Here is a 15,635-nt window from a genome sequence, read left to right as displayed (position 1 = left end):
TTATGTCATTACAACATACACAACATACATATATACATCTTGCTGGCAATGTACATTTTACGTCATCCAGAAAGTGATACGCAGTTGTGAAATTCAGAAAAACAACATGTTGGTAAACTTATTCAAGATAACGATATTCACGTTCATGTAAAAGGTATGAATTACGTTAATAGAACGAACATAAACGGTGATACATAAAAACCTTTATACTTTTTCAACATTTTACATTGTTCTTTCTTTTTAGACGAAAACGATAAAGACATTTTCTCTTAGTACACACTCAGGACTACAGGCGGCGCTGTAGAAATTTCGATCACATGGAGGGAGCAAATGGAATTAACAAAAGTTTTATGGTACAGCTGGAACTTTTGAATACAAAAGCTGCGGGCTTGAAGTAATTCCTCTTAAATGGTAATACTGTTAAAAACAATGTGTGGGTCAAATAAGTTGCTCATTTGCTGCAAGTTAATATTAGTCTTTTTGAATATATATGTGCTTATGTTTGGTTATTTTACTGTCATTAAACTGATTTGTTTTAGTGGTACCGGTGTCCGGAGTGTCGTCGTTAGCTAACGAAGGTAATACTGCGGATAGCTAACGAAGGTAATACTGCGGATAGCTAACTAGTTCGCCACCCAGCAATGGTAGGTTAGCAAGCTAGCTAGCTGGTTTACCACATCAGAAATTATAACGTTAATAATACCCACAAATTATAAACTATGTTGACGTAAATGAGCATTGCATTGCAATCTATCTGAATGGTGTTACCGCTCTGTCTCGCAGAGCGTAGAGGGATGCCAGCGCACGAGCCGGTATGTTTGGGGCGTAAGCGCTCGCTGCCACCCTGTCCAAACCATCTCTTCCTGCAGTGGCTGTCCGAGCTCAGAGATCAGGCCAAAGAGCGCGGCCTGAAGACGCAGCACGTTTACCAGAAGGTGGGATATCTGCAAATCATGGGGAAAGCATTTTAGAGAAGATTACTGCCTGTCGGTTCTTCCTAACGGTACCTGTCATTTTTCTTCCTGTCTCCCTGGCTCTACCATCAGGCCATCAGCTCTCTGAAGAAGTACCCCCTTCCCTTGAAAAACGGCCGAGAGGCCAAGATTTTGCAGAACTTTGGAGACGGGATCTGCAAGATCCTGGATGAAAGGCTGGAGAAACATTATAAGGAGCACGGTGAGGAGGGATGAATGGGGGGAAAATGCAAAGAAATACATGAACCCAAATAAAGCTCTAGATGAAACCAGCAGGCACAAGGGATGTTGAGAGTTGGCATTCAGATTTGATGTGTCTGGTCTTTTTGTCTGTTCTGTAGGTCCGGACGTCCCAATCCATTCCCTCCCTTGTGGTGCGGGCCTTCGGCGAAGGTGGAGTGCTAACCTGGCTACTTCCAAGCCCCCCACCAACACTGCCAAGGACCCCTCTGGCAGGGGAGGGAGGAAGCTTGTGAGTGCCACCATAGCTGCAGTGGGCTCTTTCTGTTTTTGCCACATGGCCACAGATCTAAAAGTTAGTGACTATTTAGTGTGAAATTATGAATCTGATCCAGGATCAGTTGCATCGACTCTCTTTCACACAAACACAGAGCAAAATTTGAACACCCCCAAATGAGAGTTTTACTTTCATGTAGGTTAGGATTGGGGTTGGGAAATCTAAAATCAGCATAAGGAAGTGAGTTCTGTGTCCATGTGCGGACATAAAGGAAAGCTTATTTTCTTGTTAGGTGCTAATTGACCCTGTGTTTTACATGAATTGAAAGCGGGTTTTACATGAATTTTCATCATATAATACAGGCAACTCCAATACCTTCAGTATTTCAGTACTACTGAATACACAATTAATGAAGCGGAGCAGTTTTTGAAATCTAGTATCCCAGTAATGTCAAGGTATTTGTATTTTTTGGCAACCTTTCTGTAAGATCACGTGTTATTGCATTGTAATGATGGGAGGTGAATGCAGTACAAATTCAGTCAGATTTCTCAGCATATAGGACAGTGGGACCTGGCCGGTCACCTACAGGTAGGGCTGTCCCCGACCAAAGATTTTCCTAGTCGACTAGTAGTCGTTAGTTCAAGCCATTAGTCGACTAGTCGTCACAAGTTTATGGTGTTAATTTAATTATTTAAATATATATTTTTTGGGGCATCACAAAATGATTTGAGTTTCAGGGCTGAGAAAGAATGTTATAAGTAACATTTTACAAGTGCACGCATAAAGCAAGCTGCCTGTTAACAACAATGCTAACGGCAAAAGCGGTAATGATTCTGAATGTGTCGGAACTACCAGCAAGGAGACTGAACATTTTGCTAATTTATTTCAATACAGTATAACATCACACAACTTATGAAGTTGTAACACCAACACAATAACTTATAAAACAAATCATGAATAAAAAACAGCCTTAAAAAAAGTGTCGGCCGTGAAGATGAAGTTGAGGATGGGGAGTCATCTTCAAAGTATAGTGGATGCGTCTATAGAAAGAAATGCACATGAAGTTAACCCTTTCGCACATAACTTATTCTTATACTATGCTATGTAGCATGCGTATTATGTTACGTGGTTCGTTATATTTTCATTAGCGTTATTAAGCTTCTTATAGTTTTCAGTTAGCATTTGCTATATTTTTTAACGTTAAATCGCTGTTTCCTCAAAGCTAAAATTAGTTAGAATTTTTCCAATCTAGTGTTCTAATCGCACCAGTTTTAGTATATGTGCTAAATGGCAAATCACACCGGTGTGACCGTACGCGCGAAAGGTTGTAAACATGCAGTAAGCGAGGTAATTTAGATTCCCCAGTCCCCATGAACAATTGGATAAGCCTAATAGTACATATAACAATATATTTATTTAGCTGCATATGGCCTTATCCTTGCAATTCGTTTGCAGAGTTTGTGTCACCTTCTTGGGGTCGTCTTTTACATGCTCGAAATGATCCCACACTTTGGATTATTTCCTGCCCGACAAGGCACAACTCCCGAATGGAGTTTGAGGGGTTTTTTTTTCTGCGACCAATGAAAACCTGGTTGACTAAGACTCTACTCGTTGACTATTGGGGGGCAGCCCTACCTACAGGCGTGCAGGGTCATAGCAGTAGCACCTATTTGTCATAGCACCTCTTTGTCCCTCCAGAAGCGGCAACCGGGAGATGGGGGGAAGATGAAGCGAGAGTACGTCCCACAGAAGCGAACAGGTGGCTACGCTGTCCTACTTGCTCTTTACAGGCATTGTCAGGTACATAACGCAACCTTACTTACTATCAACTCACACCTCAGACAACACCCTGATTTGAAACACTTCGGTGCTTCTTAAAATTGTGTTCTGGAAATTGAACCCAAAACCCCTCTGTTCACCGTCAGCCCCAGTGGATTCATAATCCACTGACCATTGCTTCACAATCAATATGCTGTATTGGAGAGAGACTATACTCCCAGTGACTCAACTGAGCAGGCATTATACTCCCAGTGGTTGATGTCCTGCTTATGCTCCTCCCAGATTCCAGGAAGTAAAGGCTTCATGTCCAAGCTGGAGCTGCAGAGAGAGGCCCAGCATCTGTGTGATAAGTCTTTCACTGTGGTGAGTCTGCCAAACAGAAATAGGTCAAACCAATATTGTACAAACAGATGCAAAAGGCAAACACTGGCTGTGTAATGTAATGTAAATACATCTTAATAGAAAGCTGTTCTGCATACAAAACTGCATACAGTACCTCTATCATAAAAGAACAATACATTGAAATGTGTTGGTGTGTTATTGACCCCCCTTTGAGTTGCACTGCATGCATATGAATTACAATACTTATAGTCCTGAGTATACTAAAGCTCTACCCAGTAAAGGCTAATTGTATTATGATATTCAGTTTATACTTAGTTATGATACTGAGTTTGCTCTTAGGTAACATGGGTATAGAATACTCATCATCCCCCATCTCCACCCCTATTCCGCCCCCATCCCCTCCTTCCCGCCCGTCCCCTCCTTCCCCCTCACCCTGAGCAGCCAGATTTGGGGACTAAGTACACAGCCTGGTCCTCTGTCAGCACGCTCATTCAGAAGGACCTGCTGATGAAGACACACAGTCCAGCCAGGTGAGTCACCGCAGGCCTTCCAGTGCAGCAGTGTGACGAGCAATATGAGAGACAGTAAATTCTAGCATATAGCACAGGAAAATATAGTATAGCATAGGACAGAATACTATAGTAAGGTATAGGACAGTATAACACATGAGTGAGTGTAGGAGAGGAGGAGAGCATGGAGAGCATGTTATATAGAGTATAGCATATATGATTATAACTGAAATGTGTATTTTGAAATGTCATCTAACAGGTAAAACAGATTTCTCCATTTTCCAGGGGAGAACACTATGAGTGGAGTGAGTTTGGAATGGGTGATTTGGCTAGTGAGTTTTTAAATGGTAAATGAATGCACATGAATTTCATGATGGTACACGTTCACACTCAGCACAAAGCTGCAGTGTGTGTTACAGTGTCTGACTGTGATCCCGTCTGCCGCTGAATCTGGCACTGATGTCTCTGACAGAGTGCAGGTGCATGGGGACCTGTCACTGTCACTCAAATGCAGTGACAACTTTCCCTCAGTCCTGTGTGTGACTGATAAATCCCCCCCTAGTGCGGGCCTGGGTGTTTTGCAGGGCAAGTGAGAGGTTCAGTTAATGCCAAAACTGGACCCGTTGCGGTAACACTGTCACGTCTGCAGTGATGGAGTGGTCAGAGCTGGGCTCTTACATGTACACAGACAGCACGGTATAGGGATGAGAGTCACGCCACGCTCACTCAGCATTCTGTGAGGGCATCAATACTCTGATGCAATGAAACTGAGTTATATTTCTGTATGTACTGAACTTCCCTTAGTTTTTTAGGCTGTCTAGTGTCAGATTAGGAGAAGTTACCTTGTGTTAGTGCTTAAATGGTGTTGTGCTCATATTCACTGGTCTGGGAGTGTTGTTAGCCTGGTCTGGCACTGTTGCTCATTTAACTTGGATACACTTCTGTTCTCTTGTGCTGGGAGTTGCTGGACAAGTGTGCCTGCTAAATGCATATAATGTAATGTAATCATTTTATCATTATCACAAAACAAAGGAGAGTTTATTTGTTTTAAGTTTCTTCTTGTGGGGTTTGTGTTATATATGTGGGCCTCTATGGGACTGTGAAGAATAAGCAGGAGCTCCGTATTTGCACAGGTACTCTTTGACAGAGCAGGGCCTGGCCCTCGCTGAGAGACTGGAGTCTGAGGAAAGAGGGAGCGAGGGAGGGTGGCAGGTGGAGGAGCCACCCACTGTGGACCTGACAGAGGAGGAGGAGGAGGAGGAGGAGGAGGAGGAGGACAGAGGGGACCGGTGAGAGATTATTCTTTTTCTGTTATAATACAGCCTGATGATGGTATGACCTTGTAGAGGAACCAAAGGGGAACAAGATATCATAATCTCTCTTACTTACAGAGAGCTAGGACTCTTATTCGGGTGCTGGTAGATAACAAATACAAGTTTAAAAAACTCCCTCGCTGTCTCTGTCTGATTCTGTGCAGGCCTGTAGAGGCGTCAGCCCTTCTTGCCAGTGTGACCCAAGGAGAAAGCCTTGAGCCTGAGCTGAGAATCTCAGGAAAGTCCCAGGCAGCAGACACAGAGAGGAGAGAGGATGGAGGCACCATCCTCCCAGGCTGCTATGACATTGTGCTGTGTGTGGACTTCATAGAGACGACAGGGTATGACAGGGATTCAACACACAGTTGTGTGAGCTGGGTTCACCTGTAATGCTGTGCAGGTAGTTTGCAGTGGGGTTGCATTGCCTGTGCAAAGCAGTAGAGTGATGTTGCATTGTGTGTGTAATGCAATAGTGTGGTTTTGCATTGTCTGTGTATTGCAGTAGCATGGTTTTGCATTGTTTGTATAATACAGTAGAGTATGTGTTGCACTGAGTGTGTAATGCAGTAGAGTGGTGTTGCATTGCCTGTGTAATGCAGTAGTGTGGTTGCATTGTTTTTTTTGTGCTGCATGTTATGGCTGTGGGGTTCTTGTAGTTGTGGCACAATTGTGCAATGTTGTTGTCTGCTGTTCTTGTGAGATCACGTCATCTGTTTTTGTGAGATGATGTCATCGATTACTTTGTGATGATGTCATCTGTTCCTTTGAGACAGGGGCAGCGCTGCACGCAAGCAGGAGCTGGTCAAGGAGCTACAGAGAAACAGCGTGACTTTTGATATCAGGAAGTTGAATGTGGGGGACTTCCTGTGGGTTGCCCGTGAGAGAGTCACACCTGTTCCAGGCAATGCTTGCAAACAAACACGCACGCACGTGCACACACATATACCCACGTGTTTTGTACTTGGTCTATGCCAGTAGACCCTTTCCCACTTTCTTTCTTACTCTCTGTTGATCTGTGCTTTGATAACCTCTTCATGGGCTTGAAGTCCTGCAGTACTTCTAGCTCACCTCTAGATGGTGCTGTCAGATCTCCTCTTTCCCTCCCAGACAGTGGGACTGTTTATGGTTATTAGATGGTTATGAGATTGTTAATAGCCCAGTCTAACTGTCATGACATTTAATCCTATAGCTCAGTGAGCAAAATCCTTCATACATTTGAAGCTCCTTATAAAATTGTTGTGATGATAGCATTTGTGGGTCTGAATCCAGTGTGGAACGTTGGTGTTCTGTCCCAAAATGTTTTCTCTTTGTTATGTTGTAGAACTGGGTTTGGTTGTACTGTAGCTGATAGTACCAGTGCCCTGCCTACGAGCACTTGATATCTTCACTTTACCAGAGAGTTTACATGAAATTTGAGCCCTTGGTGCCCTCCCTCCAGGTCAGTTGCGCCCACCCCCCAAGAAGGAGCTGGTCCTCGATTACATCATTGAGAGGAAGAGGATGGACGATCTGTGCAGCAGCATCATCGATGGACGTTTCAGAGAGCAGAAGGTGACAGCTCTCAGGCAACCACAGCTCGACACCACAGAATGAAGCAGGTCTAATGCACCATCACCCTCTGTCTGTCCCCTGTGCTCCCTTTCTCTCTCTCAGACTCAGATTCAATCAATCATTCAGACATGTTTTATTTGTTATAGTGCATTTGTACAATCAAGATTGCCACAAAGCACTGTACATAGTATATTTTCCAGAGGGAGTCAAAAAAACCAGAAGACTCTGGCCAATTATGGAAAAAAATGGAAAATTATTCCCTGACCCTGGGAAAAGGTGGTCAAGAGAACCTGAAAATAATAATAGAAAAGATAACATTTGTGTAACAGAAGGAATCCGTTCATCACACTTTATTTGAATAGTTCCATTCTACAGACAGTGAGGTAGGCAGGGGATTGAAATATTAGCCTAAGACAAATTATTGAGAGTGGATGGTGCAGCAGTGGTCCAGGCATCATATTCATCGTGGCTGGTCAACACAGCTGCTAGCAGTGCTGTACAAGTGCTTGTTGCTCAGATGGGAGGAGAGACAGAGGGGAAGAGAGCCAAAGCCATCAACTCTCAGCACATTTTATAACACTGCATACCAGAAGTAATGAATTAATATGGAGTTAAATCCATGCCATCAGGTAATTGAAGTTGAAATGAGTTTGATTTTGAATCTGATTTTCAGTGTCTTAAGTAGAGCAATGTTTAAAATTGAATTCCATTTTGAATGTCATAACATCACATTGCATTTCATTGGATTCTGTGTTTGAAATTTGGTTAAAATATAAACTGTATTCAGATACTCAGAATCCCATCCAAGTAGGGACGTGATGCAATAATGTTAGCTAGCTAGCTGGATACATGCTAGAACAAAGTATGGCTCTAGAGGCCAAGGTATATAATGAATGTTGAGTTCTTAGGCATGATGCATTTTAAAAAGGTTATTTGTATTGATCAGCCAGGTTTCCCTGTGCCGGCCAGTCTATAATGCCACGCTGTGATCACCATTTTTCTCTCCCTCCACTTTCTTTCTTAGTTCCGTCTGAAGAGGTGTGGGCTACGCAAGCCAATCTATCTGGTGGAGGAGTGTGGGTCAGCTGCAGCTCACCTAAGCATACCTGAGAATACACTGCAGCAGGCTATAGTCAACACACAGGTAGACTTCTACACTGAACTATACACTTACCTGAACTGTGGTCAGTTCAAAGGAACACACACAAGCACAGGCACTTAATTGAACGATGGTCAGCAGATAAGTACACATTCTCCCCTAAATTGTGGAAAAAGGTACACACACGTTTAAACATTCATGCTCTGTGTTCGTCACATACAGCAGGACAGACACATGCACTAAAATTAATTATACATATGAAAATGAATTATACATGTGTATGCGTGTGTACACTCGTGTGTGTGTGTGTGTGTGTGCGCGCGTGTGTGTGTATGTGTATGTGCACATGTGTTTTTGTGTGTTTTCAGGTTGTGGATGGCTTCTTTGTGAAGAGAGTGCAGGATGTGAGAGAATCTGCTGCTTACCTGACTGTCATGACCAGACAGCTCCAGAAACTGTACCAGGTGAGTCCTGACACATGCGTGCACACACACACACACACAAAAGAGGTGCTCAAAGTGCATTTCTGTAACTGCAGTCACACAGTATGCTGCACAGAGAACATCTACTGGAGACAGTCAACAAACCTGCAGATTGGAACCTCAGGGCATTTTAGCTGCTGGAACTGCAAATGAAATGACTAACAGTAAAATAGTATCACATTATACTTACCTACTTAAATTTTAATGCTGGGATGGGAGGGAGTGTCCTGCATTATCAGTGACTCACTAATCTGAGCCAATCATCTTGTCTTTTGCCATGGAATTAAGTTTTTCAGTTGGTGCAAGCAAGTCACTGATTGACAACACACAGTAGCTACACCCATTCAAAGGGCTCCCCCCACCCATAGCCTTGCTGTCGCACTGGACCTTTTCTCCATTTTGATTCTGCCTTCCTTTTTCCTCAAACCAGAACCGAACACTGTTTTGTCGCTCGATGGAAGAGGATGGGGATGGAGGGAGTGAAGGACAGTGCAGTGGGAGGGAGAGAGAGGTTCCTTTTTGCTGTCTGCTGTCCTTTGCAGAGTTCAACCAAGGAGCAGTCAAAAATAAGGTGTGCCTCTTCCTGTTTCTGTCTGTCCTCCTTTTAAGGTGCAGTGGTCACTAGAGGAGAGGGTGTCAGTACTCCAATAAATTTCTGGAGTCCTTATTTAAAGGAGTCTCTTGTCTCTTGGGTGTGGCAAATCCACAGGTGTGTTACACACTGACTGTCACAAGGTGTTTCCTTGTCTGTCAGTGTCACTGCTTTGCTGTTGGATATTTGTATATGTGTTCCTGTGTGTTGAGATTCATTTAGTTTGTGTGTGTGTGTGTGCGTGTGCGTGCATGCGCGCAACCATGTTTCTTCTGCACAGTTAGGTGTGTGTTTGCGACTTGCACAGGTGAAATGTTTGTATGGGTGTGTGTGAGACTCTATCAGATGTGGGTGTTTGTAACTTTCCCTCTGAGACATGTGTGGGTGCTTACGTCTGTCTGTCTGCCTTTGTGCTTGTGTGTAACGGTATGTCACTCTTAGTGCCAGACGGTGAGGGAAGTGTTTGCCAGGCAGCTCATGCAGATCAGTGGGATCTCAGGAGACAAAGCAGCTGCCATTCTAGAGCACTACAGAACAGTGAGCAGGTAAGCACGGAGCCATTAGTCACTACAGCACAATGAGCCGGTACGCACAGAGCCGTAACTCACTACAGCACAGTGAGCAGGTACGCACAGACCTATTACTCACTACAGCACAGTGAGCCGGTATGCACAGAGCCATGACTCACTACAGCACAGTGAGCCGGTATGCACAGAGCCATTACTAACTACAGCACAGTGAGCCGGTATGCACAGAGCCATTACTCACTACAGCACGGTGAGCCGGTATGCACAGAGCCATTACTCACTACAGCAAAGTGAGCAGGTACGCACAGAGCCATTACTCACTACAGCACGGTGAGCCGGTATGCACAGAGCCATTACTCACTACAGCAAAGTGAGCAGGTACGCACAGAGCCATTACTCACTACAGCACGGTGAGCCGGCATGCACAGAGCCATTACTGACTACAGCACAGTGAGCAGGTACGCACAGAGCCATTACTCACTACAGCACAGTGAGCCGGGATGCACAGAGCCATTACTGACTACAGCACAGTGAGCAGGTACACACAGAGCATTAAGTCAACCATTTTTATTCTGTGAAGTTATTTGAATATGTATTTATTTATTATTAAGAAAAATACTAAAACAGTCATAAGTAAATATGAAATCATTTTAGCAGCTGTGTCTAGCCCTTGGTAGCCCCTGCATTTATCAAATGCTGAGAAAATCGTCAGGTTCTATTTTAAGTGATTGAGCTAGCTTCAGGCTCATTGGATGTGTGTAAGCATTTCTGAGGGAAGCGCTGTAATTAAGATCAATCTCATTATCATAGAAAACATTGCTTCCCTCGGTTGTCTGATTTGTCCAGCTGTATGGTAGAGCATCCAATAGGGGGAAGTGAACTTTATGTTTTTATGGTCAAAGTCAGGGTTATATTTAAGTTATATTTGCATTTACCATTAGCTGTCATGTGCTGCTTACATGCATTGGGTCTAGCATGTTATGTGTATAAAACTGTGGTTTTTATTTACTTTATATATTGCTTTGTGCCTTTGCCTGAATGAAGGAGCCAGGATGTTATCCTGTTTGTGGAGAGTCCTGCAGGAATCTCCACCATCTTGGTCGGATTTGAGGGGTTTTACATTTTTAACAACTGTTTTAAGTAACTACACAAAACTGCCAAAATAAAGGAAACACTTGTGTAAATGAGGGATTCAAAGTATAATGAAAGGAGGTGCTTCCACACAGGTGTAGTTTCTGAGTTAATAAACCAATTAACATCCCATCATGCTCAGGATCATATATAAAAATGTTGGACAGGGTCAGTTGTCCTTTGTTTTGGCTACTTTGACTAGAAGAGGTCTTAGTGACTTTGAAAGAGTTGTGATTGCTGGGGCATGTTTGACAGCAGCTTCAGATGATGCTCTACTTGCTTTTGTTTCATGAGGAACAGTGGCTAAATTTATGCTGGCATAGAATTCTGAGGGAAAGACATAATCAGCTCACGGAAACTGGTTGAAAGTGCATACTCTACGACTGTGATGTCTATACATTGGTTCAAGATGCAAGGAAAAACAAGCAATTTTGAATCAGTTGACTGCAAATATCAATCTAGAGCATGAGCATGCAGTTTCATGAAGAACAGTCTGTTGAGATCTTCACAGAGAGGGATACTATGGCAGGATTGCAGTGCATAAACCCTTTATTACATGGAAAAGTATATGTTTATGAGTAAATGGGTGCAAAGAACACAGGTAGTGGTGTACTGAGCAGTTGAAAATGTTGTATGGTCAGAAAAGTTATCCTTTACCCTGTTCTCAACAAGCGGAAGAGTGCATGTGTTACACGTGCAGAAAGAATCTCGAAGCTCAATCTGGTGCAACACATTTAATGTAGGATTTAATCTGAAACAAGAAAACAAACGTTTCAGTGTTGAGCTGGGCTGGAACTTCAGTGGTCTCCTCAGCGGTCTCGCCTACAACGGCCAACTCAAGAACAGTGTCTAATTACATTATTAAACTGATTACACATTGAGTGTAACGAATTCTCATAAACAATCACAAATTAACAGGGACAGTATCATGACAATATCAAAATATCCAAATATATTATTGTTTTCCTATATTATTATAATGTTATCTTTACAATAATTATGTTTCCATTCACTCACATCACCTTTACGACTACATCTGATAGAACTAATTCACTGTACATTTCACTTCCTTATTTACATTCTCCATCACACATGTCACCGAAGGATCCCTCACTGTTTCCATGGTGATGTAAACACTCTGAAACTGAATTGTTAAACGGTCACCTCTTCAACAGTATCAAATCAGTCTAATACTTTGTAACCCAAACGGTTACAAAATATTCACCTCTCACTGATTTACGCCTACAAAGGTATCAGATATATATATGCGTACATTCACCTAAGGTACCGTGGGAGTAAAACTATGTTACATTTTGCTCAAAATTATTAAAATATCTTTAAACAATAACAAACAACTTTGACAGCATTCACTCGCTAGCGAACAGGCTAACGGCTTTAAGATACCGCTAGGATGCTAGCTAATTTAACAAAATTATTCATTAAATAGAAACAGACAATTACAAGGCATTACAACATCTTAGTTATGATTATAGACTACACTACAACATTTGGGAATAACATTTGGGATATGACATCCCTCACCTGAAACAAGAAAACAAACGTTTCAGCGGTGAGCTGGGCTGGAGCCTCAGCGATCTCCTCAGCAGTCACGCCTCCAACAGCCAACTCAAGAACCCAGCCCGAGCTCCCCAGCTGCACCCCTTGCCAATCCACAGCGCGTGGATGGCAGACAGACAACCATAACGTACGAACAAGGAGGGGTAATTGTGAATGCACCACATACACGCAAATATTCCAATGTACATAAAAGCCTATGTGCCACACGTGTGGCGCACGCCAATAGAAACCAACAGACCTGAGAGCTTGTTTCTCACAGTGAAGAGTTCTGGCAGTTCTCTTGTGGTGTGGGGTGCATTCTGCTGGCGTAGGTCCACTCAACTCCTTAGAGGGCAAGGTTAACACCAACTAATATAAAGCCTTTCTTAATGATCACCTTCATCCTGCGGTGAAGCATTTCTGTCCTGATGGGACTGGTCTCTTTGAGGATGACAATGCCCGCATCCACAGGGTAAGAGTGGTCACTGAATGGTTTGATGAGTATGAAAACAACGTAAATCACATGGCACAGCCATCCAAACCACCAGGTCTCAACCCAGTTGAACACTTATGGGAGATTCTAGAGAGGCACCCCAGACAGTGTTCTCTACCGCCATCAACAAAACACCAAATGATGGAATTTCTCATGAAAGAACGGTGTCACATTCCTTCAATAGAGTTCCATACACTTGTAGAGTCAATGCGAAAGCACAATGAAGCTGTATTGGTGGCCCACTGCCCTATTAAGAGACATTGTTGGTGTTGTCTTTATTTTGGCTGTTAACCTGTATACCAACATAGGTCTGGTGTAGTGTTTGTTTCAAATTGTAGTATACTCCATTCATAAGAAATACTGTTGTAAGAACCACATATAGTCATCAAAAACACAGGGACAAAATCATTCTCATGCCAACACTTTTAAAACTTTACCTGTAAGAATCAAGCAAACTGGTCATAATTTGGGCTAACTCACAATGCATAGTACAGTACTCAGAGTGTGGAGATGCATTTTTAATTTAACAAGCTGCTAGAATTTGTGTATAATTCTCATTGTGGTATTTAGTTCTCTGTCTCTCACCCCTCCCAGTCTGCTTCAGGCCTATCAACAGTGCTGCAGTGAGGGAGACAGGGAGAAGCTCCTCTCCTCCATCAGATATGGGAAATTGAAAAGGTTTGCCAGTCACAATATTGCTTTTACAAATCTATTTGTGCCCTGTCTGTGTTGCAGATCTCTCTTGGCCACTGGCCACTTCATCAGCTCGTAGTTAATAAGGACAGTTGGGTATACTGGCTGATTAATATTGTTGGTGTCAGTAGGTTGTGTGTGGGTGAGCACTGAAGTGTGTATTCTGTGTTTCAGGAATATTGGGCCATCCTTGAGCCGCACCATCTACCAGCTGTACTGGCTCTGTACTGGCCCGTTGTCATAGATGCACATACAGACACTCTCCAGATCTTTCTTGAATGTGCACATTGCATAAAAACATAAGGACACTCACCCCCCTTCCCACACATATTAATGTTGCCATATTGCACAAATGATTCCTGTACATGCAAAAATACATTGCTATGTTCATTGGAGATAACTGTACAGTATATTGTTGTTCAAGCAGAAGTGTTTTTAATAATAAAAGTTTGGTTTCTATATGGAATTATGGTATTATTTCTCAGGAGAAAAATCTGTTTTCTGTAAAATATAGTAGCTATGCAGTTATGTGAAAAAGTAAGTACATCCCATGGAAATTGTTGACTTTCAATTTGAACAAGAAAACATTTGACCCTCTTTGATACAGTGTCTACAGATAAAGGTGATATACTTGAACAAAACCACAAGGAAAATTAGCTTTTTCAATCATTTATTCAACAAACATATCAATAGATTAGAGAGAGAACTTCTTGTAGGCGTTTTGTGTAATTGTCCACTAGTCTCTGACATCAGCTTGCTGAAATTTTTGACAACTCTTCCATGCAAAATTCTTTCAGTTGCAAGATGTTTGAGGGTTTTCTTGCATGTACTGCCCGTTTCAAATCAACATTTCAATGGGATTCAAATCTGGGCTTTGACTAGGCCATTCCATAACCCTCCATTTCTTCTTTTTGAGCCATCCTTTGGTGAATTTGCTAGTGTGCTTAGGATCATTATCCTGTTGAAAGGTCCACTTCCGGTTCAGCTTCAACTTTCGGACAGATGGCCTCACATTATCTTCAAGAATTCTTTGATATGATGCAGAATTCATAGTTGAATCAATGACTGCAAGCTGCCCAGTTCCTGAGGCAGCAAAGCAACCCCAAATCATAACATTTCCACGACCATGCTTCACAGCTGGCAGGAGGGTCTTCTCTGAAAAGCTGTCTTTGGACTGCACCAAACACGTCTACTGTTACTGTGGCCAAACAACTCTGACGACAAATCTTTGATTTGTCTGTCCAGAGCACATTATTCCAAAAGGCTTGGTCTTTGCTTATATATTCAATGGCAAGCTGTAACCTTGCCCTAATGTTCTTTTTGGACAGCAAGGGCTTTTTCCTGGCACACCTCACATGCAGGTCTAATTTGTGCAATCTCTTTTTTGATTGTAGACGCATGCACTTTGACACCAACAGTTGCAAGAGTTACCTGCAGATCCTGTGACGAAATTTTGGTGTTCTTGGAGTTCTTTTTGCATCAAATGGTCTGCTCTTGGGCTGGATGATTTTCCTTACAGAGGAATGATTTATTTCAAATAATTTGGAGATCTTTTTAAATCCCTTGCCAGACTCATAGGTATCCACAACCTTTTTTCTAAAGGCCTTAGAGAGCTCTTTAGATCCTGGCATGATGACACCACACACTTCAATAGCAAAGAGAAGACCAGAGCCTACGTAGATGTCAGGTTTAAATAAGACAGGTTCCACCTGCACTCCCTAAGGAGGTTCTAATCATTGGCACCTAATCTGGAACACCTGATTCTAATTTTATGGATTTGAAGGTGTGAAAAATGTAGGGGTGTACTTACTTTTTCCACGTGACTGATCTGTTTTTTTGTTTATTTAAATTATGAAAATGACTACAAAATGTCAATTTTATGTGTCATTTGTTAGAGTATATCACCTTTATTAATAGGCACTGTTTCAAAGAGGATCACATGTTTGCTTGTTCAAATATGTTGAAAGAGTCAACAATGTCCATGTTATGTACTTAATTTTTCACATGACTGTATATGCAGCAGGGCTTTTATTCCAGCAAACACAGAAGAGTGTTATTCATGCGTTTCCACCAGTGTCCGAGGTTATTTCGGACTAAAGACGTCAACATTCTTATTCGGTTTTATAGCTGTAATAT

The 15,635-nt window shown here is 42.4% G+C and overlaps 1 protein-coding gene across 1 annotated transcript; it reads left to right on the top strand.

Moving 5' to 3' along the window:
* The first annotated feature begins 359 nt into the window (after positions 1 to 359).
* Positions 360 to 13,855, top strand: mus81 (MUS81 structure-specific endonuclease subunit). Its single transcript, XM_036547521.1, has 18 exons — positions 360 to 411; positions 540 to 644; positions 784 to 935; positions 1,047 to 1,176; positions 1,316 to 1,446; positions 3,130 to 3,231; positions 3,493 to 3,573; positions 3,994 to 4,082; positions 5,195 to 5,350; positions 5,539 to 5,715; positions 6,148 to 6,275; positions 6,813 to 6,925; positions 7,950 to 8,069; positions 8,393 to 8,488; positions 8,937 to 9,077; positions 9,540 to 9,643; positions 13,401 to 13,484; positions 13,674 to 13,855. Exons 3-18 carry the CDS (start codon positions 795 to 797, stop codon positions 13,741 to 13,743), a joined length of 1,863 nt encoding a protein of 620 aa, XP_036403414.1. The 5' UTR covers positions 360 to 411; positions 540 to 644; positions 784 to 794; the 3' UTR covers positions 13,744 to 13,855.
* The last annotated feature ends 1,780 nt before the right edge of the window (positions 13,856 to 15,635 follow it).

Source organism: Megalops cyprinoides, chromosome 16 (assembly GCF_013368585.1).
Source record: "Megalops cyprinoides isolate fMegCyp1 chromosome 16, fMegCyp1.pri, whole genome shotgun sequence".
NCBI lineage: Eukaryota > Metazoa > Chordata > Actinopteri > Elopiformes > Megalopidae > Megalops > Megalops cyprinoides.
The sequence above is the reverse complement of the archived record's forward strand: the minus strand, read 5'-3'. Positions and strand labels throughout refer to the sequence as shown.

Coding starts and splice junctions, on each gene's coding strand:
- mus81 (XM_036547521.1), top strand. CDS start 795: ATGCCAGCGCACGAGCCGGTATGTTTGGGGCGTAAGCGCTCGCTGCCA. Junction 936..1,046: donor CGCAGCACGTTTACCAGAAG/GTGGGATATCTG, acceptor CTCTACCATCAG/GCCATCAGCTCTCTGAAGAA. Junction 5,351..5,538: donor GAGGAGGACAGAGGGGACCG/GTGAGAGATTAT, acceptor GATTCTGTGCAG/GCCTGTAGAGGCGTCAGCCC.